Consider the following 24283-nt stretch of genomic DNA (forward strand, 5'->3'; position numbering starts at 1 on the left):
TAATGTGTTTGCACATGGACCGCAGTTCGGCTTCTGTGTAAATTCTGTGTATGTTTCCAATTGGGCTGTGTCTAGCGTTCCTAATATCATTTCACTCAATTCCATTTTCAGTCTGGGCACATTCACTAATCTTTCTCTCTCTGGGGTCTCTTCTCCTCTCACACTGCAGTTTTTTCTACGTAATCGCACCTCTGAGATTCAGATTATTTAGCCAATCATTTAGCTGCTGCGCAGTGAAACCTTACGTGCTTGTATTATTATTCTGCATTACTTCTGCTCTTGAAGAACCTATGGCCTGCTTACTTGGGGCATTAAAGTTAAACATGTTCTCTGGCATGTTAAAGGGTACTCCTCCTTGTGGAGAACTGAAATTAACGTTCAGGATCGGGTCAAGTCTTGGCACAAAAAAAAGGTGAGGCTCTCTGAGGAATGCTCACATCCTGGGTAAAACCTGTCTGACCTGCCATTGGGTTTGGATCTGCAATTTGTGTAGCAGTTATTGGTCTCGCAAAAGGACCTGTTCTTTCCATTACCAAGTTGCTAGACTTCACTGATCTCTGCATACTAATTGGTGACACCTCAGCAGATGTAACTGGTGTATCAGGAACTGTCGGGACATTTAATGAATGTACATTGATTCTATACGTACCCGGAGCATGCAAGGGAACAATGGGACCTATAGTCACGGGAATGCATCTGGACCAATATGGGTTGCCTGATTTTGAGGAATTGTCATTCCTACACTCTGTCCTGTTAAGACAGTACTGAAATGTTGTCCTGTTTGATGGCGAAACATTTGGCATTGACTCACCTGGACTAAACATTTGCACAGGTTTCCTCAGAACAAAATTTGGCACAGGCGGATTGACATAAGGTGTCTGCACCATCTGGTTCACATTCGAATATGGCATGATCTGATTCACAACTGGACTTGGCACAGGGTGAACAGTGGCAAAACTCTGAACTGTTTGAGTTGCTTCAGGAACTTGTGTCACTAAATTGGTAGGTGTACCTATACTATCTGACTCAGGGTTTGTGCAACTGGAAGAGGTAGGCACATTCAGGGTTATATTTTGTACAGCTTCACATCCTGCTCCTACCTCAGCTGAATGATACAGAGGCAGATCATTCAACAAGATCTAATTTATAAACTCATTACCTGAATCACTTTCATATGTCTTTGTCTTTTTATCTTCAGTATCTGTTGTCTGCTCTGCTTTTTCTGTCTTTTGCTTAGTCTTGCATTTGGTGCTTTCTCCATCTTCACTAGAAATAGCTGGATACATTCTGACTCCCTCAATTATGCCTACACTCCAAGTTTTCAGTTCTGCATCTCCTCTTGCCTCCTCAAGTGTCTTTATTGCTTTCTACATTCTGTTCTAATATTTTGTTGCCATCTTCCTGCATGCTACAAGTTCCCAAACACTAAGCGTTGAAGTTGCGCAGGCCTCGGAGGGGGCTTCCTCTCATAAAGAGCTTGCCTCAAATTATCTAGAATTCTTAGTTAAAGGTTTCATAATGGGGAAATGCTAAGGCATCTGCTTTGTCAGTAATCTTGCACCACTGTTCAAGCCACAAACATGCGTGAAATCCCTTTGCAGATGGTACATAATGACCTGGAGTACCTTTGGGTCTCTATATCCTCCTTGCTGGAATAAACACATCTCCTTTTAATGCACTTTTCAATGCTTTAAAGAACTTCATTTTTAATTAAATTCCATAATCACAATTACTTTCTAATCAAATCAGGAAGTAACTTCAACCCCACAATCCTTTTCTCTGGATGTTCTCAACCAATATACAGCACTGTCCATCAATGTCAGTGTGGCTTCACACCAACTGACCCATACCAGTGCGGCACACAATGAGGTCACTAGCTTACTTCCTTCAGCAATGCAGGCGCTTTGCAATTGCCTGTCACAGAATTGCTCACACACACATAGATCCTCCATGCATGCTCAGGATTCAGTTAATACTGACCAAAACTCTCACTCCTTCAAGGAAAACTATTGGCACTGCCAATGACGTCTCATGACAAGCACTTCACTGCAGACAATAAATTAACCAGGTGTGCTCTACAGTTGTAAATTATCCTGGGATCTAAGGCCATGATGGACCAGTCAACAACCACAACTGCAGACATTTTGTAGCAACAAGAGCCACAATCAAACACATGGTGACTCCGCAAAACAGTTCACATCACACTTTACCGCAATCTTCAGTCCAAAAGCAATGGAAGCACAGGACCCTATTAATACTCCCACACCCATCTCTTGTAGGAACAACGCTGGAACTTCATCAGTCGTGGAACAGACCATGGGACAGAATTTGGGGTGGGCAGATTTTAGACTGGGCAACCGCATAAGACCAATCCTATCTCCCTAATATTAGACTTGAATGGTTATCTCTCCTCATGGGACAGACCATTCCTCTTCTACCAGATCTGCTGGGGCATTTTCATCCTCCGCTGGAATTAATGCCCAACAAGGTCAACGGATCTTTGGACCCTGCCTAAGGATGTGGTAGAACCAAACATTAAAATGTCAATACAAACCAACTAGAGTATACAGTATAACAACTGTAGCCATACAAAGAAAACTTCAGTCAGGAATAAGGTTGAGGAGCTTTATTACAAACTTAAGCTCAGAGTCATGTAGACAGTTCTCAAAGACAAAGATACAGAATCCCCAAGGGTTGACCAAGGGGACGAAATAAATTCAAGGGAACTACCATCAAGAGAACTAGGCACTCAACAAAGACAGTACAGGATATCAGTAAAATAACCTGGTGAATGGAAAAAAGTGTTGCTCTGATTTAGTAAACATCAAGACAGTTCAAATCATCGAAGTTCCATTTAGTTGGGTAAAGGGAAAACCTACAGATTACCCAATCAGGAAAATAACATGTGCAAGGCTGAACACATGCGGGCAAAAGGCAAAAAGAACAAAAAGAGCTAAAGAATTTGGAAAAAGGTAATCTCGGGCAACAGGTTACTAACTAATGTAGACAAAAAGTAAAAAGTAAAGTGTCAAGATATCAGAAACTCGGTAAAGAGTCTTCCTCTTTAGGTTTGGGAGATATCTCTAAGTCTCAGCGGGGCATTTCAAAGGGGCAAGGGCAGAGAGGATAGTGCCTCTCAGAATTCAAGGGCCCAGCATGCAGTGAAGAATGGCAGGGAAAGTTCTGCTGAATCTCCTCTGGGGAATCTGACCTGGATCTGATCCGAGTCCAGCTGTTCATCACTATTTTAAAGTTCATAAGGTAAAATGATTCATCAGTTTCTCAACCCATCTGATGTTGAAGGGGGTAACATCCAATATAAATCAATCATGCAACTCCAACCTGAAACATCAACATGGGTTTCCAAAGTCTGTCATGAGAACAGGGTCCATCAGTATTCTTCCACGCAAGATTGAAACAAATGTTAATACTGTTAGTCCAGGATGGTCCACATCCAAGGAAGCTTTCTCATACTCTCTATGGGTAGAGCAGTAGACATCTATTACCAAACTAGTCTTCTCATGGGAGCGAAGTCTGAAAGAAAGGTACACGTTAACAAGATAACGTGACATTTTCTGCACGAATGTAGGGGCCTTACAGGCCTCATATGGCTAATGCAAATTAATTAAAATGGTTCATTAATACATTCAAAGAAAACACATTTTAATACATAAGCTGTGAATTTCAGCATTAATAAAGCTTCATTAGCATTCATTTTACAGTAACTTTAAAACAAAATGACTTTGTTAATAAATTTCAGTCAATGTGACGCAGAACTGCATTTCTCTATTTTTGCACATATACTTAAAACATTTACCATAAGAAATTCAATATTGTTTCGATACAGACTATTAGTTTAGACTCTAAAATATAACATAATGACAGATTAATTCTTCAAACATGTAATGTAATCTTGGTACCACCTATGTTTTAGTGAGTAGCCTAAGACAGATGCACACTAACATAACTTTTCAGTGCATCACTCTACATTCAAACTATTAGTGCTGAGATTACCATGATGTATAAACTGTCATGTTTAGACGATCACTGTGACACGAAGGACAGTACTAAAATGCCTGCTACATCAGCTTTGATCTATGGGTGGTAATTTCAGTGGAAAATTCCAGGCCTGCCGCTCTACATGTTTTATTACTTTTGGTGAAAGGGTCAAAAAAAGAATTTCCACCGGCCACAAGAGATTGTGGCAAGTGTAAATTGTTGGATTTACAGATCCAGAACCTTATTCCTCCAGTTCCAGTCTGACGTTGTCCTTGCTGCAGTCACAGAAAGTCAGTGAGCACACCCATCATGCCTTTAGAGGCAGGCAACTGTCCAGCTCAGACATAGTTGGTCTAGCTAAACCACTTCTCAAGGGAAGCAGAACTGGCAGGGAGAGGCATCACACTAGCCTAACCATAAATGAAAAGCATTCTGGAAGGCACAAAGAGCAATACACCTCCAAAGAATTTTAATAATACAAGAAGTTCCAAATTGCTTTTTTACCCCACCTTGCAGTCAAAAATTCGGAACTGGTAAACACTCCCCTGTTGTATTGTATTGTTTAGTACCTCGGGTGAGGCTTTTAAGCACTTTACAGTGAGTAGTACGCTACTCTTGAACCCAAGGTTAGTGGTTAATCCAGGGTTATTAGTAGATAAATTTAGTCTTGTGCCGTAATCCATGCATTTACATAAAATGTCCTGCAATAAGGATTATATATATTAACTAAGTAATATGTAAATAGACATTTGATATGGTTGTTGTAGATGATATGTGAGTTCATTCAAATAGGATTGTGAGTAAAAAGATGAATGGAGGAGATTAGGGAAGGAACACCTCTTCCAAGTTTCTATTTTAGTGGGTTGTAAACAACTTTTATGGTGCATAAAATGGGTTTGTACACTTGAAATAACCATTTTGCGTTGGTGGTCATCTTGTGATTTTGCGAATCGCAGGGTTTTTAATCTCAAAATTGCTCTGTAAATCTGGCCGGTGGGCCCTAACAATCATTGGCGGTACCCCATCCCCTCCCACCTCACCCCACCCCAAACCCCATTCCACAAGGTCCATAGATTGGGCACTGTGGTGTTCTGGTAGAAATATATGAACAGAATAATGATCGTTGCAGTATTATAAGGTGCAAAGTGTTTCAGGGTGTGTTTGTCCGACCCTTTCAGGGAGTCAACTAACACCATATTTCCAAGAGTTCTTGAGTGCTTACCTCATCAAACTTCAAGTCATAGGAAAGGAATGATCTGTGCAGCAGGGACTGCACCGTAGGCACCTTTATCGCTTCGTCTTTGTCCACGAGGATCTGGTAGCTGTTACACTCCTGGGTCTTGTTGTCTGACCTGTAATTTCATGAGTAAAGATCAAACATTAAGGAATCTGTGGAGAAAGGTAGAAAAAGAGGTACACTTCGTGAATTAGAGTGATTGTTCAGTAAAAACTCGGTACTTCTAATCACCTGCCTGCCTGTAGGGAATTGGGGACACCTGTAGAAAAAGGATCCAGCAAAGCAGAGTAACACAAGTATTTACTGACGGAGGATAATAAACAGCCAACTCCTTAACGTGCGTCAGTGCAGATGGGCTAAGCACGCGGAAAAGAGCAATAGGGCGAAGAATGCACGAGGAGTGCAATGCTTGAGGAGAGTATCTGCTGAATGTGGGGTGCCTGGTGACACCATGGTGTTTGTTGAGTGTGGGGTGCATGTCTAGGATGTTATGTCTGTAGGAGGGCTATTTTGTGAGTGCAGTATGATGCATGCACGGTACCTGGAGGAGACTGAGCATGACGTATATGTCAGATGTGTGCAGCGTGCTTCCATACTCTGAGAGGGGGGAAGGGCGTGTGTGCTGATACTATAACCAAGGCCTAGGCTGGCAGCTAAAGGCGTTAAAGGAACATGTGCTTCCCAGTCCCACACTGCACAGAAGGCAGCAAGTACATATGACAATCTCTTATGAGTCTGGCGCAATAACCAGGAGCATTATTTCACCACAGCACCAAATCATGTGTGCTCTCTTTAGGACCTTCAGGGAAGAATGATCTAAGGATGCCACCTTCAATCCAGTCCCAAACGATTCTGCGGTCCATCAGTCCACCCAAGGTGGGGAAGCGAAGGAGCAGTCTGATCAGGTAGCCCAGTTTAAATCTTAACCCTCAAAGGTTCCGTTAGTGTGGGCCTCCTGGGGCCGTTGAATACTGACCCCCTGATGGCATACTAAAAGATCCAAGTGAATACAAAGCTGTGGAGTGGCTTCTTCTTCACAGTTTAGAAATAATAAAAAAGACAAAACAATCTGCAAGTCATCACAAACTATCTGCCCTGTCAAGGAAATGTTTCAGAGTACTGGAAGAAGTTCCGAATATCTAAAATCATTCAACACTAGTGAAAAGTAAACACCAATCTGCACTTAGCTTATGTAAACATTTTGTTCATATTTTGTTTGCAAATTATGCCTAATGGCAATCGACCTAAACATTCTGAGAGGTGATTGCCAGGTGTTCGAGGAATACAACAGAGAGCTAATGTGGGTGACTTATTCGAACTAAATATATTGATCCAATATTGGAATGTGGGGTATTTTAAAATCATCGTGCAAGTTAGTGCAACCATGTCTGTATCGTTTATTGCTAACTTGTCCACATAAAGCTGAGAACCTGTCGAGTGTATGAACTGCTGAAGGTGATACTATTTGAATGTATCATAAACCATAGTGGACAAAAGTTTTATTTTATTTAATATATTTTTATTTAATATATTTTTATTTTTATTTATTGCAATAGAGGACAATACAACAGCCGTAACAACACATCGGGAGGAAGTGGGTGCGGGGTGACGGAGGGAAATTACGAGGGTGTGAATGGAGAGGTAGGGGACCACGGCATAAATCATTGCTTGGCAGTGAATCAATCCTGCATAACATTCCCATTTGCAATATTTCCCAAAAAAGTGAACCCTCAGGTACAGAAAACAGCTACTAAATATTGTATGTGACTGAAACAGAGGCAGCACCGCAGGCCCAGGTTTGTGAACAACCGGAAACACAGCGTGTCGGTGTAGAAGCTCTCTCAACTCGGTGGGAAAGTCATTTGATTACCCTGATGTTCAGAGTTGTCACTGGGATTTGTTTCTCCTGATTACGGTGAGGGGCGTTTCTTTGGCGTAAAAAGGAGAGAAAAGGTTCCCATATGTCCTTGGGGTTGGAGCACAGGGGCATTAACTCCCAGAGGTTGAACAGCTGCTCCTGACAGTGTTATGTCCTGCAGCCATGCCCATACAGAGGGAGTGGATTTCCGGCCACACTTCATGGCCACCCTACATCTGGCAGCATGGCGGTGAGTCAGCGGTTGCTGGCCGCTGTGTCCTTGACATAGCCCAACAGACCCAACAGGGGGAGCGCAGGGGGGTAGCTGCCCTATGATTCTGTGTATAGCCGAAAACACTCCCAAAAAGCTGCCACTTTTGGACATTGCCATGCGAGGTGAATAAAGGAAGCCTGAGGTGAAGCACATCTGAGACACTTCTGTGGGTCTGTGATAAGCCTGATTTTGAATAGTTGCAATGGGGTGCAGTAGAGGCGGTGAAGAAAGTTAAACTGTATTAAGTGCAATATATATAGTTTAGGAAGAGTAACTCCAGCTGACTGCAGTAGAATGACTATTGTTTATCCGTTATGGGGGGAGTTCATGTCTGCTTCCCATGCTATGTGTGCTGCCGATGCTGTGAATGGTGCAGAGGATTCCATAGTGGTATATCGGCGAGTTATCAATTTACATGGCGAGGGGGTGCTGAGCATGTGTTGTTATGCAGGGAGTGACGGTTGGGGGGTGGAAATGTTCCATGTAATGCATAGGAGGTGGCCTTGAGTTGGTAATATAAAAAGGTGTCAAGTATGGTGGGAGTCGAGAATGCCATGGTTTTGAAAGGCGGGATGAATTTGTCTTCAGGATACAGGTCTGAGAAAGTGATGATGTTTAGGCTACTCACCCTTGTCCTGTAATGATGAGATTTGAGGGTTAACAAGTGGATTGGCGGGTGTAGAGACAAGGTAGTCTTGTGCGCTTTCTCAAACCCTCCTACGGCAAGTGTACACATTCAACTATGTCTATGTCTGTCCTTGGGACCCTGTAAGGTATGTGAAGGGCTGTAGTCAGTGGCCATAGGGCTGCCTGGTTCTGGTTGTGAGGCCGTGTGGGGCTGGAATGGTGTTGGGTAGATCCAGTAGTGTAGGTATTGGGCTTGAGCGCATGAGGCATATAATGTCATATCAGGCGCTCCCAGTCCTCTTTGAGCAAGTGGCAAGGTAAGGATTTCCCAAGCGACTCATGGTTGTTTACCGGCCCAGATAAACACCAAAAGGTTGGCTTTCAAATGCCTGGGAAACTATGCTGTGAGTGGAATAGACATGCTAAAAAACAGAGATAAAGGACCTTGGGTGTGATGACCATCTTCGCCATCGCTATTCATCCTGCAAGGGAGAGGGGCAGTTTAGACCATATCGTTATTCCATCTTCCAGCCATGCAACAGTTTGGCCAACTTTGGCTCACCAATGATGTTGAATGGCCCAGGATGAATTCTGATTGATCAGGCATGACTATTTTGAGCAACAGTGGCAGCAGGTGATTTGCAAGGATCTTCACAAATATATTATTATCAACATTTATCAGAGAGAGTGGCCTTTAGGAATCGCATTGGGTGGCTGGTTTATCAGGTTTAAGAAGTGTTACAGTAAAAGCGTCCCTTACCAAGGGAGGCAGGGACCTAATTTAAAATGATTCTTCAAACATTGTTAAGAGGTGTGGTGCCAGCATGGAGGCAAATTCCTTGTAAAAGGCAAAGGTTAGGCCGTCTAGCACTGGCGCTTTATCCCCGGGTAGTCGTTCAATGACTTGCACTATTTCCTCAGTGGTTATAGTTGAGGCTACGTAAGCACGATGGGCCCGGTCCAGCCACAGCAACTGGATTGTGTCTAGGTACGTGATCAAATCAGTCATGCTATGGACAGGGGTGGCAGTGTAGAGTTTTGAGTAAAAGGAGGACATTACACTTAGGAGCCCCAAGGGGGTGGACAGGATGTTGGAACCTTCATCAAACAATTCATCCACATAGGTGGGCACTTGCGATGTGTGTACCAGTCCCGAAATGTCTTGCCTGGGCAGTTCTGCTCCCCAAAGCATTGAGCTTGTGCATCACAGTTTAAGTAGTGAGTATCTCTAATGGCTTCCTCAGAGAACTCCAACAACTTGTCCCGGATGCTGGCCAGTAAGGCCACATCTTTAGAAAGGAAGTAGTCTGTCTCCAGAGCACAAATAATATGCTGTAGCTGCATAAGCCCCCACCTATTACATTTAGAATGCCTGATTATTTTGCAATACATGTATCACCCCCTTGAAGGCTTCCCACAGTGTGCATGACGACTGCATGGAGCCCTTATCGTGTGTGAAGTAGTCCACTCTCTCCCACAACACCTCCTTGCCTAACGTTACATGTTGCAGTGCACCCGGTGGCAGGCGGCAGGTGAAGGCACGGGGAGGCCGCCTAGGGGATCAGCAATTCCAACATGACTGGAGCGTGACCTAAGAGGGTGCAGGGTAAATATGCCACTCCGGTAGTCCACGTATGGACATCTTGAGAAGTTAACCAGTAGTCAATTCTGGACCATGAAATAAGGTGTGCTGTGAGACAAATGCCTTCCAAACCATAAGCATGTGTGTGCCTCCCTATATCATGTAAGTAGTTGTTTTGGATAATCGTGTTTAGTGTCTGTGCTGTGTTAGGGTGTGGACATTTGGAGATCCCAGAACGATTCAGCGTCCAATGCCACATTTAAATCACCACCTCATATTATAGTTCTGGGTCCGAGGCCAGCAATCAGCCTCCAGATCACGGAAAAAACTCAGGATTGTCTGTGTTTGGGCCATATACAGCTGACAAAATCACAGGCTGCCTGTGCAGTGTGCCTGCTAGGATAACATAATGCCCATGTCTGTCTATAGCTGTGTGTGTTCAGGTGCCATGGGAGCCTTCTGTGCAACAGAATTGCAATGCCACTGGCGTGATTGGAGTATAGTGAGATGTGGGTCTCACTGCACCACTTGGTGCGCAGACCCAGTGTAGTCAATTATGTGAGGTGTAGCTCCTGTAAAAAACAAATGTCAACCCGGTGTCTGGTGAGATATGGGTGGACTAAGTGGGCTTACCTGTGGCCATTAAGTCCCCTGATGTTCCAAGTGAGACATGTTGTGGAGGTCATGGTGTATTAAGATAAGGAAATAATCAAGACAAAGGTGTACAGCACAGCATGCAACATGCAAATGGGTGTGAATGTGAGTTGGCATACTGTGGCGGGAGCCGAGAAAGGAAAGAAAACATCAGCAGCCGACAAGCAAGGTGAACAACCTAAATCCAACCCCTCCGGCTCTAACCCCAAAACATGGTTGAAGGCAACAATCCCACTCCCCATTCCAACATCCCATTCTGAACTAAATTGTACATTTGGGAATAATCGCTGTAGGCAGAGGATATTCAGACATATAACCATGCAGGTATGGCTGGGTTGCCGAAACGGGGAATCCCCTAAGGGGATACACAGCTGGCATTCTCTGTCTGTCCCTCAAGTTGAGTGTCGCGGCGGTTCAAGCAGGGATCTCAATCTCAGTTCACCCTACTCTGTGAAGGGTACATGGAGAGCATCAGCAGGTCATTGTCACTGAGGGGGTTGCTTCAGAGGTGAGCAGTGAATCCCTAGGATTTTGCTCACTTTTGGTATCATGGTTGGAGAATTTGAGGGCCGATTTTGCATTAGTGAAAAATGAGGTTTACCTTCAAAGGAGATACATGGGGGCATATTTATATTCCGTTTGAGCCGGAATTGCGTCGTTTTTTTTTACGCAATTTCGACGCAAATCTAACTCCATATTTATACTTTGGCGTTAGACGCGTCTAGCGCCAAAGTCCATGGAGTTAGCGTCATTGTTTAGCGTGGACACCTACTTTGCGTTAATTATATGCAAGGTAGGCGTTCCCGTCTAAAAAATCGACTCCGAGGCATGTGCGTCGGATTTATACTCCCGGGCAAAAATCACGCCCGGGAGTGGGCGGGTCAAAAAAAATGACGTACGGCCGCTTTTGCGCCGTTTTTTAGCGCCTGCAAAAGGCAGGCGTTAAGGGACCTGTGGGCTCTGAAGGAGCCCAGAGGTGCCCTCCCATGCCCCCAGGGACACCCCCTGTCACCCTTGGCCGCCCCAGGAGGACACCCAAGGCTGGAGGGACCCATCCCAGGGACATTAAGGTAAGTTCAGGTAAGTGTTTTAAAAAAAAGAAAATTGTGGCATAGGGGGGCCTGATTTGTGCCCCCCTACATGCCACTATGCCCAATGACCATGCCCAGGGGACAGAAGTCCCCTGGGCATGGCCATTGGGCAAGGGGGCATGACTCCTGTCTTTGCTAAGACAGGAGTCATTTCTATGGGGGTTGGGAGTGAAAAAAAAAAGGCGCAAATCGGGTTGAGGCGAAAAAATTGCCTCAACCTGACTTGCCCCATTTCTTGACGCCCAAGCCCCATATCCCCCTACGCCGGCGCTGCCTGGTGTACGTGGTTTTTTTTAAAGCACACCAGACGGCGCCGGCGGCTAACGCCGGCTAACGTCATTCAATAAATACGGCGCCCGCATGGCGCTTCAGAATGGCGTTAGCCGGCGCTAATTTTTTTGACGCAAAACTGCGTTAGCGCAGTTTTGCGTCAAAAAGTATAAATATGGGCCATAGTTTGACCGGGTATGAGAGTGCGTATGGAATTTCAGCTTTTTGAAGTAGTCTTTTAGTTGGCAGGAATTCCCGTTGGGCGGCCTGGACCCACAAGGTAAAGTCTGGATAAAAGGGAAGTTCATTACTCTGATATTGGATCGACTGACACTTGTGGGCAAGTTGCAGGTCCACATTGCGATTGCTTTAGTTCAAAAGTGGTGAATCTATGGGGTGAGCCGGAGCACCTGCAGGGGGGGGCCTTGGCCCATTGGTAATTGGGGTGGATTCTGGGATCCCAGTAATCCTGAGATTGTTGTGCCTAGACCTTGCTACGAGGTCTTCATTTTTAGCTTTGATAAGTTCAAGGATTTTGTCCATTCATAAAAGATATTCTTTGGAGTCCACCTGGGCATCGTCGGCATCAGTTTTCCAGGTGGTCTAGTCTGTTTTCATGTTTGTCCACAGATTGTTTTACTTGGTCAAGGCAACTGGTGAGTATGTCTAGTTTCGCATCAATAGCTTTTTAAACTGGCCTTCACATTGACTAAAAGTTCCTTGAAATCAATGTGGTGTTGCGGGTCTCCCCTCAGAGCGATCTAGGGAGGCCTACTGCTGAGACTCCTGCTCTGCTTGATGGGTGAGGCTATTACCCTCAAAGGTAAGTTTAGATTGTCAAGCCTCGTGCTTGCCCAAGATCATAGTGTAAGATGAGGGGGCCTAAAATTGGCGATGTTGCACAGGTGATCGACTGACAATGTTCGTCTATGAGGTGATGGGAAAGAGTGGTCACCAGTCCACCAGGCCCTGAAGAAGGGAGCCAGGTCTGGCAAGCAGTGCTGGGAAGGCACAGATCAACTTAGAGCCTGGCTACACCTCAGATTTTCTTTTCCAGGGGGCACGAGCAGGCTCGGGGTCCCGGTGTGACAGATGTAGCAGAGGGCCCCTAGAAGGACGGCAAAATGATGAACGCTGGCAGTTAGTATGTTCGGGCCACTAGCAGCCACCCCATCTGAAAGGCCCCCCAGTGAGGAAGAGGATAGGGGGAGCAGGCTATACGGCAGACAAAACATTGATGGCATTCAAGGCAGGAGCTCTCCCTGAAGTCCCTGTGATTTAGCCCAATGTATGATTGGAAGGGGGCACACTCACCAGTCTCCAAGTGTTGGTGCAGGGGGCGCCCTTGGCCACAGCAATAACCCACTTGGTATATATACCAGTGCCTAGACAGCCAAGTCGAACCCCAGCCACCCAGCAGCACTTGCAGCATAGGGTGGGGGTGGGGGTGACTGACATTGCAGGAGAGTGCCGTCTGCTTCCTGGAGAAGCGATATAGGCCAGCCTGTGCTCCCCCAGGGTCCGCTGCACTGCAGCCGGTAGGTCAAGCAGGCCTGTTTACCAAATCCCTATCCGGGGGCACGATTACCAAGAAGTCAGCAGTTGTGTAGGAGGACTGGGCAGCAGCTAGTATATCCCCCTATGCACTCCTGGAGGAGCATGCAGAGCTGCCAGCCCTTGGGTCTGTGCTAAGGCTCTTATCACATCAGCGCGGCCTGGCCCCGCACTGGAGGCAGCAGGACGCAGGCTGATCCTCCACGCAGCCGTCCCAAGACACTGGCCAATCGCCTACAAGCCTAGCTGTTAGGTTTGCCGCGGGACTCGTTGCAGCGGCCTTGTCTCGTTCTGTGGCTGCTGCATGGCGAGTGCGTGAAGGACTGTGTTCAGCCAGTCAAGCAGCGGGCCTGCAAAACCAGCCCCTGTCCATGGGGGCGCAAGCACCAGAGGATCTGCAAATGTGTGGGAGGGTTGGGCGACAGCTGTTCCTCTCTCCTAGGCTCTCAGCATGGAGACCGACGGCTCCCGGGCCCGTCTCGAGGCCTTCACTGTTTCAAAGCAGTCAAGCCTGGGTGCCGGGTGCCAGCAGGCCGCAGGCCGCAGCCCCCCACCCCCCAAACTGTCCACTCCAAAAAACGAACTAATCACCGTCATACTTCTCCAGTACATACTTTACAGATTCTAGATACCACCGAGGTGAGCAAATCTCATTTTTAAAACCGCTGTGTGCCAGATGATTGCAGGATTATGTGTTCGGCTGGCAGAGCCTCTGTAATGAACGCCATCTTGCAGCCTGGGTTTGAGATACAGCACACAGCATCATACATCTGGACATTTTCATTGGCACACCCGCCGACAAAATATTGACAAATCTGATTTGTAGTAGTGCTTTTCAATTTCTCGCAATAGGTAAAAAAAATCCTAACCAACGCAAGCAAGCCAGGCATTTCAAATAAGAACAAGAGGAACATGCTAAAATAATTTTCCAAAAGCAAATTTTCTCTTCTACGTTTTTCTCACAATAAATCCGATAAATCAAGCTGAAAAATATTGCAGAAAAGGAGCCAAACGTTTAATGAGTGTTAATTTTAGCCTTTTACTTTTCACATTATCATACCTAGCTGAACAACTGGCACAATGTCATGTTTGACACCTCCAGCTAGTTCTGGCTTCTTTTAACCAAAATCACTTTGCATACAATTATTTTTAAAGTAGTCCCTTTAATGTTAAATGAGAAATTAGAAGTCCTAAAATGAAATGTGGTGTTGGATAAAATACCAGGACTGACTGAAGGCGTTTCACAATAAATGGGTCCACTTGGCGGCATATTTAATAATTGAAGCACAACAGTAATGTTCAGTTATAGCTTTTAAAAGTGCAGTCAGACAAATGATTGTCAAAATGTGATTGGCTGACCTGTCACCCCTAAGGTGTCTACAGTGGGATCATTGATCAGAAATGAGAGGCCAGAATGCTTGGGGTTATTTGGCGTACTACCAAAAAACTTCACTTGTTGCCGTCACCAATGGGCTGTTACAGATGGCTCATGGCCACTCTTTTCTTTACATACATCTGAGCACTATTTTCAGCATGATGTTTGCCTTTGATCCTGTTAACCATAGCCTGGAGTCCCCCTTGATATCAATAAGAGGAAGCGGGGGAAGGGGGTGGCGCACAGTTTGAAGACCTCTGAACTAGTGGAACCTATCTACGAGTGCTCAAGGAATCATGCATTTATGTGGCTGCGACGCTTTAGGCGTGATTTTGTATTTAACACACATGCCACATAAGCGATCTTCTGCTGCATAATTTACAGATGCCAACAAAAAGTTGTTTCTACCTCAAATAGACCAAGAGGTACTAATAAAAAACAACAGATACTGTGCCACATATTGCAAACCCTCTTCAGAGTTTAACTGATCACATTTAAGTTGCTGACTGCTGTATTGGGGTAATAATGAAGGCAAACTTCTGCCCAGACAGCATTATTGTGTGATAAAATAACAGTGCCACAAAATGTGCCACGATATGCTGCGTAATTTGCTTCTTCTTGGCACAGAATTTCGCCATCCCTGGTGCATACGTTGGTCCAACAAGGTTGTATAATTACACTGGCCTCACCTATCTATGCAGGCCAGGGTCTGTGAAATATTGATTAAAGTTGAATACACTTCACGAATTTCTGAAAATACGCTTATCAACTACAACACCAAAAACCAACCAAACTGAAGAAGTCTGTGAGCCATGGTGCATCATAGCTTACATCATAAGATATCTACAACCAAAGAAGTTCAGTGTTTTTTTTAAATCACTTGTGTTTACTTTTCTAGGTCATTATGGTACCCTATATTTCGTTTCGCCGAAGAGTATAGTAGGTATGCTTTAAATACTTAATCAGAAAAGTCCAAGTACAGAGATCATAGAAAAGAGCAGTGATGGAAAAGACAGACAACACCAACCTGATTTTCAACAAGGGCTCCACAGAGAGAACGTCCTGTAATAATGTGCTGATAAATTCCTCTGGATCTAAAAATAAAGACAGAAAAATGCTCAGTGATGTCCTCAGTTTTCCAATATTCCATCCTTCTGCCTGTTTGGCTCTCTGGTGCCACAGCAACATGTGGCACCACACACACCCAGCTAGCCAATTGGCAAACCCATACCATGTTCATCAGAGTTCAAATATATGATTGAATCCTAGTTCTGTGTGTTCTGTGCAGGAGGAAAAGATAAAGACTGAAGCATTTTGGGCAAAATGTGCCAGCAGTGAATGTCCTCCAAAATGGTGGGTGCAGCTACACTGACAGATGTATGGTAATCTCATTCCTCCTTCTTGACCTACTCAATAGGTAGATTGAGTTGTTTGAGACAAGTACTTCACTGCGTACACCATGCTCCTTCGCCACCTACCTGCCATAGCGTCACCTTCCAATAAAACAGCCAAAAGGAATACATTTTCCATACTAGCTCCTGTCTAGACTAACAAAAGCCAACTTCCACTAAAGCAATAAACCACCATGGGGAGCAACGTAGGGTCATAAGCGCTAGAGATGAGGAAGACGAATCTGGGTAATGTGGTCACTGATAAGTAATTAAACCATTACCTCTTTATCACTTCTCATCCAATTCCTTGCATACCTTAAGAATAAAGTTCTTGCACATGTTTATGCTCTAACACACGTGATATATCGTGAGATACATGATAAATGCTAAGCATGCTGAATGAAAGTATCTAGAAATCCAGGATTAGTACATGCAATGAAACAGTATATTAAAATTCCCCAATCTTCAGATCATCCATGTCTAGCAGATAGTGGGGGCAAATGCTGGACAGTGTCTTATGTATGTCTGAAAGAGAAGCTCCTATACCGCAGCTAATATCTGTCATTCCTACAGTCGACCTATCTTTAACAAGACTTGGGAGCGCTGCATGGGCCAATTCACGTGCCATGGAAATCATAATGCAAATTTACCTGAGCCAGGTTAAAATTGTTGAAGAGGCCATTACAATATCAGATTACACTGACAGCAACAAATGATGTTATTATATTCTGCACACATCCAGTGGCTTACTTACAAGCCCTGTGCTCTGCCGGTGTGTCACTTTTTATATGGGAAAACGTTACACACAGGGCTTGTAAATAAGAGCCCAAATGTTTGAAGAAGATCCTCTTTGCCATAGGTAGGTCATCACAATATCAGATCACATTGATCCCAACAAGTGCTGGTAATATACTCTGTACACATCCAGTGACTTATTTACAAGCCCCTTGTGCCGCCTGTGTGTCACTTTTTATATAGAAAAAGTGACGCACTGGTGGCGCAAGGGGCTTGTAAATAAGCCCCCTCTCCAATGTTTGAAGACAATCGTCTTCCGCATAGGTAGGACCCAGCAAAAGAACTGCTAGCACAATTTCATATTGCTTGTTAAAAGATGTGGGGACCTTTGGTTCAATCTTTGACCTGTGCTTGACTATTATCCTGATTGGAAAGACAAAGAGGTATGGATGAGCTATTAAGAGAAAACCTAAATGCTCAAACCTGGGTGTAGAGGGAAGGTTAGCTAGGAGAATGTTTTACCAGTTAAATGCTTCAAGGTATTAGCAACTATGCCACCCAAGTCCCCGGACTATGCACATCAGACTTGATCCTGCTCCAATAGGAAGAGTAGAGCCAAAGTCATGGCACCCTTGTTGCAAGTGTAAGACAAGTTTAATAGCAATACCATGAGTGACAGATTTCACAAGTCATCCGGCACTACAAGAACAATTCAGTGGCCTGAAGCTGACATGCTCCAACATAACAAGGGTGGGATTTTGAATGAAGTCTCCATGCCCCTTTTGAAAGAGCCCACACTGCAAGTAAAAGGGCACTATGGGTAGAACTGATCAGGGCGTATGCCTGTAGGTATTTGCAATCCTGAGGGGTCAACTCACCTTTCTCCTCGGTCATAAAGCTTTCACATCTTAAGGATCTCCGCAGCTTCATCACACTCTCAGCCCCCACAAAGCCGTGCCTTTAATGAAACAAAAAAAGTAAGTTACGACATTTTTAGTCATCCTCTCAAACATGACAGCTATGATTTGAGGAGAAGATCAGGTCAATGAGCAAGTAGCCTTCTCAATCACTGTGACTTTACACTGAGACCATCCTCTCACAGGGATCGAGATAGTTCAGTGTGTGGAGGCATCCACTCCAGATATTCGTTTGCCGTACTGTAAGTCAACCAATTAAATCTCTCTTAAAAATTATACTTAAAAGAATGTTTATTAAGTTTGATTGAAACGCCCACAAGAGCAAAAGTTGAAGAGCAGCTCTACATTCATTGACAAAATCAGTCAATAGTTCATACATGGGGAGGTGACGGCAGCTTCATCAACCGGGAGGGAGACAGGGGTACAGGAAAGGAAGGGTGAGGGGGGAGAGAGAAGTGGGGAGGGAAGGAAACTGGGGTGAATTGGTAGGGAAGGGCGTGGCACTCAGGCACTTATCCATTCGATAAACAGAAGCAAGAGCAGTGATCCTGCACCATTAGAGACAATGTACCATTATGTCACACCCAGAATCAACATCTCCAGTATTACCCTGAGCTCTTCAAAATCTAGGTAGCTCTCAGGGAGTCTGCATTTGTCACATCCAGATATGATACCAATGGAGACCAAATATCAAGAGGGCGAGAACCAATAGGCAAACAGTCACAATAGTTTTGCAATTGTTCATGACAGTATGCTGCATCATGTAGCCAGTCAGTTTTACGTGGTACCCAACGTCTCCCCCAGCACATTGCCACTCTTCGTTTTGCTATTAGTAATAGCAGGCCCACCAGTCGACATCCATCATCAGGGATATCTTTGAAATAACCCATGAGCGCAATCAATGGAGATCTTGTCATAGCATACCCCACCCTAATTGCAATAACATGTCTATGCAGCCGCTCAGAGGAGTAGTACAAGCAATGCAAGAATTTTAAGTGTATCAGGCGTAACCTGTAATTGGGGGAGAGGGCACAAGAGTGCGCGCAGCAGTATTGCCAGCATTCAGCTGGAATGGGATTACCCAAGCCAGACTACCATTTTTCCTGAGACCGAGAAACATCCGCAGGCGTTATTCCCTACATTATAAAATATAAATTTGTAATTGAGCGGTGCGGCGAGGGAGTAGTCAGCAGCAATTCCAGTGCCTGAAGTGTCTCGGGGGCTTATGGAAAGGAAGTGTGACATGAGTGGACAGCGGCAGGCAGTTGAAAATAGCTGATCCTATAAAAGAGGGTGTTAGAGGGTTACTGCAAGGCCTGCTCCGGTTCAATAAAGTTGCTACTTGGGTACAGAGCCTCCATGCTAAGTAGGTGTAGTGTGCGGAGTCATGCACAAGTGTCCGCATTACCAGTGAGGGGGTAGTGCTGGTTTACCGAGAATGGGGAACAGGACAAAAAAAAGGTGATCTGCATGGGCTCTTCGCAGAAGTTCATTCCATGCCCATGTCGCGGAGGCAACCATATCTATTCGCGCTCTCAGGGGCGAAGATGGCAGATTGAATGCCATGGATAGAAGGCTTGGAAGGCTGTGATCATGTTTCGGGTCTGTATGTGGTTGATGTTGTATGGGATTGAACCCAGAAATGTGCGAATTGCAGTTGCACGCAGCTATATTATACGTGCATGTCAGAGGTTGCAAGTCCACCCTGTTGGAAGGGGAGTGTGAGCAATTCCCACAATACTCTGGGCTGCTTCCCTGCCCAAACTAGTGTGATCAAACATGATCTCTAATGTCTGTGAAAACAGCATGGCAAGGCTAAAGGCAGATTGACAAGAAAATAAAGGAATTTAGGGAGTACCACCATTTTGGCAATAGCCAGTCTGCCCGTTAGCAAGAGTGGCAATGAGTGTCATCTCTCCAGCCATTCTTCCAGCCAAGAAATTGCACATTCATAGTTCACTCACCATAGCTCATCAAGGTCCCTGGTAAGCCAAATCCCCAAGTAGCGCACCGGTTCCACATCCCAACAAAGCAGGAAGTCAGAAACATATTGAGTGTTAACTGTTAATGGAAATATAATGGATTTGGTCCAGGTGATTGTGACGCCTGAGAAGCTGCCAAAGCGAACAAATTCCCTAATCAGGTCATCCAAATTGTCCTGCAAGTTCTTGACGTACAGCGTGATGTCATCCTCATACATTGAAACAAGGATCGCCCTTGGTGTGAAAGCCAAGCCTTTATGCATATGGTGTTGTCATAGCCACGCAGCAAGTGGATCTATGGCTATAACAAATAATATGGTGAGAGGGCAACCCTGAAGGGCGCCCCTTATCCCTGGGAATTGAGTGGAAATAGTCCCATTGATACGCAAGTGGGTAGTTCGTTTCTCGTAAAGGAGACCTATTAGTCGAAGAAACTAAGTTCTAACTCCAAGACAAGCTAGGAGCACATGAAAGGATCACTCCAACAAGTCGAATGCCTTAGTGGCATCTAAAAACACTTCAGCGGCTTTTCAGGATGGGTCAACCGCCTGTGCTACAGCAAAATAGGTGCATAGAGTATGGGTGGTGGATCTGCCAGGGACAAATCTGGACTGGTCTGGGTGAGTAATGATTGGCAGGAGCAGCAACAGTCAAGAGGCAACTAATTTAGCCAAGATTTTGTTATTGATGATCATCATGAAGAGTGTGTGGTAAGAGTTACATTTGCGTGGATCGTTGTCTGGTTTTGGAATAGTTACTATTAGCTCTTTGCATAAGGATGGGGTGAGAATCTCAGCCTCTAGAGATTCTGCATACATTCCAAGCAGGTGGGGGGAGCTAGAAGAACTGCATATTTTTTTATAGCAGGCAGTCATGAAGCTGTCTAGTCCCAGCGTTTTATCACCAGGCAGTGCTTTGATGACTTGAACAATATCTTAAACTGTGAACAGGTCATCTAAGAAGTGTCTGTTGCCATCCTCTTGCCACAGTAATTGAATTGTGCTGAAGTAAGCCGTGTAAGCCTCCGAGGGTGGGGTGTGTGAGGACGAATAGACCGAGGAAAAGGAGGTCATGGTGTGTTGAACTGCCGGTGTACCAACTTGCAGGCCAGCTTGGTGGGCATCTAGTTCTACTACATAATCACTGCCCAAGGACTATGAAGAAGATTAGCTAGTGTTTTGCCCACTCTATCGCCCTTGCTGTATCGGCAGGCATGGGCTTCGCAGCCAAGATAGCATACTTCTCACTATGCTGATGCGTTAACTGGTCCAGTTTGGACCTAATGGGTGCAAGTGTGGCCAGGTCACCTTTAGCAAAATAATGTTGGTTGAGTAGCTCTTCCTAGAGAGTATATAACCCTCTTTGCAGTGTATGCAGAATCCCAGATTGCTTTGCAATGCAAACCCCCATAATGACCACTTTGAATGCTTCCCAGAGGGTAGAGCAAGATTGGACCACTGCCTTGTTGCAATCGAAGTAGCTGACTATCGATTCAGTCACCCCCTCAAGGAAGACGTAGGGCCTGATTTAGAGTTTGATAGAGGGGTTACTCCATCACAACGGTGCCAGATGTCCCGTCCTCCGAAATATAAATCCCTTAGGATAAGCCTATTTTACTAAACAAATGGCTCCTAAAATAAGCTTATTTTACTTAACAAACACCATAGGCCCTGAATCCCATCCTGAGAGTCTCTCTCCCTCCAGGGCCCCTCCCTGTCAGCACTCATGACATGGCACACAGGGCATTGCTTAGCTCCTTTATGGGGCCATAAACCTTCTCAGGCTGCTCTGCTAATTCCATTAGAGCTTTTTTGACATTTAATGGTCTCGTTGTTCACCACTGTAGACTTCTGCTACTTTTGTGTTGTTTGGGGTTGGCAATGCTTCTTCAGGTAGCTTTAAAAGGTCAAATGCATATTCCTAAATCCTTAGGCTATGTTTGGAGGTAAGTACATTGTAAGGCGCTCACTTCTGAACTTTTTTTTAAAAGGTTAAGGATGCGACCAGGAGTCTGCAATGCCTGAAGAATGTTAAATAGTTGTGTTCTTTTGCTGTGAAAGGAGATAGCTACACTATAAAAGAGCACATTTGAATAACTGTTTAGATCACTATTGGTGCTAAAACTAACATATGTGTTTTCTTGACACATAAACATTGTGTGACCTTTGTGTTACCAATTGCCTTAAAATCCTCGTCTGTGGTACTTCCCACAGACATTGGAACCTAGTTCCCAAGATGACTTGATATTTGTTTTACATATGAAGCCATATTGTCATTTTGTGGCATTATTATAAGTTATAGTATGCTTTATTCCTAATTAGATATTTTGTCTTCGAAAATGCTTCTTTGTTTTTTCGTTGTTGTCATTTATTATTTATGTGCAAATGTGAGCGTGTTGATATTTAGCTTGCACAGTTACCTTATCATCACTGCATTGTAGCAGTTATTACTACATTGTGCTGTTAATTGAAAAAAAGCTTTTTTTTTTTTTAATCGGGTTATTTGTGTGGTTTGGTGAGCGATGAAAGGCAACACGTATTTATGCTTAGGAAAACAAAACAAAAAATGCGGAAGTGTTTAATAACTTGGGTGTTGATAAAAGATTAATTATGTGGCATAAAATAGCACATTTTGTGTAGTTTATATGACTTCATAATTTGTTCATTTTCACATGTTAACAGTGCCTGGCATAAGGAATAATATATTATTATATTAATACATATTTTTTGAGCGCAATATACTTTTTGATTTATGTTTGTGTTTCGTTTAAAACGGTTACATTTTTGTGTGAGACGGAGTGTATAGGCATATTGTTTTAAAACGTAGCTTTTTAGAGCCTCTGGACATATTCAATATTTTATTTTGCGTCTTCTACAAAGTAACACTGCTTATATTTGCGGTAGCGTTGTGTTAACCACATGGTCATGGGTATTTCTGCATTAGGTTAATTATGTGTTTGAGTATGCAATTATAGGCAGGCCTCGTTATTATTTTTTATTTTTGTTTTAGAAATAGCTTTACTGGCATGTGACAGACTGCAATGTTTTGGAATATATATATTTATTTAGGGATGAAAATTGGAGTGTGTTGGAACATTGTTTGGGTATATACGGTCATGACCTCTACATTGTAGCAGGTGATGGTTTACATTTTGTGCTCGTGCGTTCAAATACTGTAATCGCTTTATTTGAAAACGTGTTATTTTTGTGATTTGATGTTCAATGGAAGGTAGTCCTTATTTAAATTAATGGGTTTTTAAACATGCGTCTTTTTGCCGCTTGTAAAGGCACTTTCTAAAACGCAAATAACTAATTAAGAATGAGGCCTGCTGTTTCATGCTACATATTTGCAATTACACTGCCTTTCAGTGCAATTTAGTACTATGTTCAAACACTGAAACTTTGTACCAACATGGTCCGGTTTGGAAAAAGTATAACTCTTTTAGTCCTAAATAAATAAATTACATGAAAAGTCACATAACCTTCCCCATGCCAGTTATTTTCATTTTAAACTTTGCTTTCATGCTATTACTAAGACGCATGGTCTTCTATTAATCTTTAACCCTCGTCAACAATGTTTCAATGTATTTATTCATGCTTACATTTTTGTGTTTAAATGATGTAGTGGGTTAACTGGGCACTATGTTCATTAAATGATGTTCAGCGCCATTGAAAACAGACCACAATCTTAATTTGATAATTTCTTGTGCAACATTGCTTTAACATGATCTGAAATACCGCTGCTATTTTATTTACCTCAGCAACACTCTTAAACACTGCTTTTATTCAAGCGTACGTTTATGTGTTTATAAAGTGTATTTTGATGTTTAGACATTGTATTAAATATGTTATTTTCAGCGCTATCAAAAAATGCCCTTATTTCTTGTTAATAGGTATGTTCGATTGAAAAACTCCTTTACTGACATTTGATAAAAATATGTTGTTTTATATTTCACTTACGTATTATGGGATGATACTTTTAATTTACAAAAGCAATGGCGCCTATTAGTACAATGCTTTGGCAATTACTTTCGCCGCTGCTACACTGTATTTGGATTTAAGTTACTTATAGAGCCCATTCAGACCAGAGGTATCTAAGCGCTAGACAGGTAAGAAAGGCTGATGGGAATCAGAGATCTAAAGTGAGAACAACCAAGGCCTATATTTATGTAAAATGATGCACAACTGCGCAAACCATTTTTTTTAGCACAAGCTAACGCCATTCCATTGTGCCATCCATGCGCCATATTTCACAAATGATGCAGTATGGTGGTAAGGACTGGCTAGCGTAAAAAAAAAAAAGCAATAGCCAGGCCAGAATGGCGTTAGGGAAAATGGCACTAGTGGGTCAGAAATGACGTTAGGCTGGTTAGTGGCAACATTTCTGCAGCTAATCAGCCTACTACCACAAGCAGCCCAAAAATGACTCCTGTCTAAGTACAGACAGGAGTCTTCCCCACCACCCCAATGCCCACCACAGGAGACCAGTGTCACCTGGGTAAGCCCAATATACCCAGTGCCAGGCAGGGGGCCCCATGTAAGGGGCCCCCCAGTGGCACACCATAAACATTTAAAAATACTTACCTGCAACTTACCTGGGTTGGGCTCCCGCCTCCTGTAGTGTCCCTATGGTGTGGGTGGTGTTTCTGGGGGTTGGGAAGAGCATCTTTGTGGCCATTCCATGGTGTTTCACCATGGAACGGGGCCTACCTGGGCCTTAACGTCTGGTCTGACCCAG

General features: G+C 44.0%; 1 protein-coding gene across 1 annotated transcript in view; it reads right to left on the reverse strand.

The window, feature by feature from the left end:
- Window positions 1-24283, reverse strand: part of LOC138247253 (ubiquitin carboxyl-terminal hydrolase CYLD-like) — a 357524-nt gene that overhangs the window by 39874 nt on the left and 293367 nt on the right. Inside the window, exons 5-7 of the mRNA XM_069201980.1 lie at window positions 17526-17605; window positions 15549-15615; window positions 5222-5351 (exon numbers count right to left, since the gene is read on the reverse strand). Coding sequence (XP_069058081.1) covers window positions 5222-5351; window positions 15549-15615; window positions 17526-17605 — 277 coding nt within the window. The remainder of the gene's footprint in view (window positions 1-5221; window positions 5352-15548; window positions 15616-17525; window positions 17606-24283) is intronic.

This window comes from Pleurodeles waltl, chromosome 7, assembly GCF_031143425.1.
Source record: "Pleurodeles waltl isolate 20211129_DDA chromosome 7, aPleWal1.hap1.20221129, whole genome shotgun sequence".
Classification (NCBI taxonomy): domain Eukaryota; kingdom Metazoa; phylum Chordata; class Amphibia; order Caudata; family Salamandridae; genus Pleurodeles; species Pleurodeles waltl.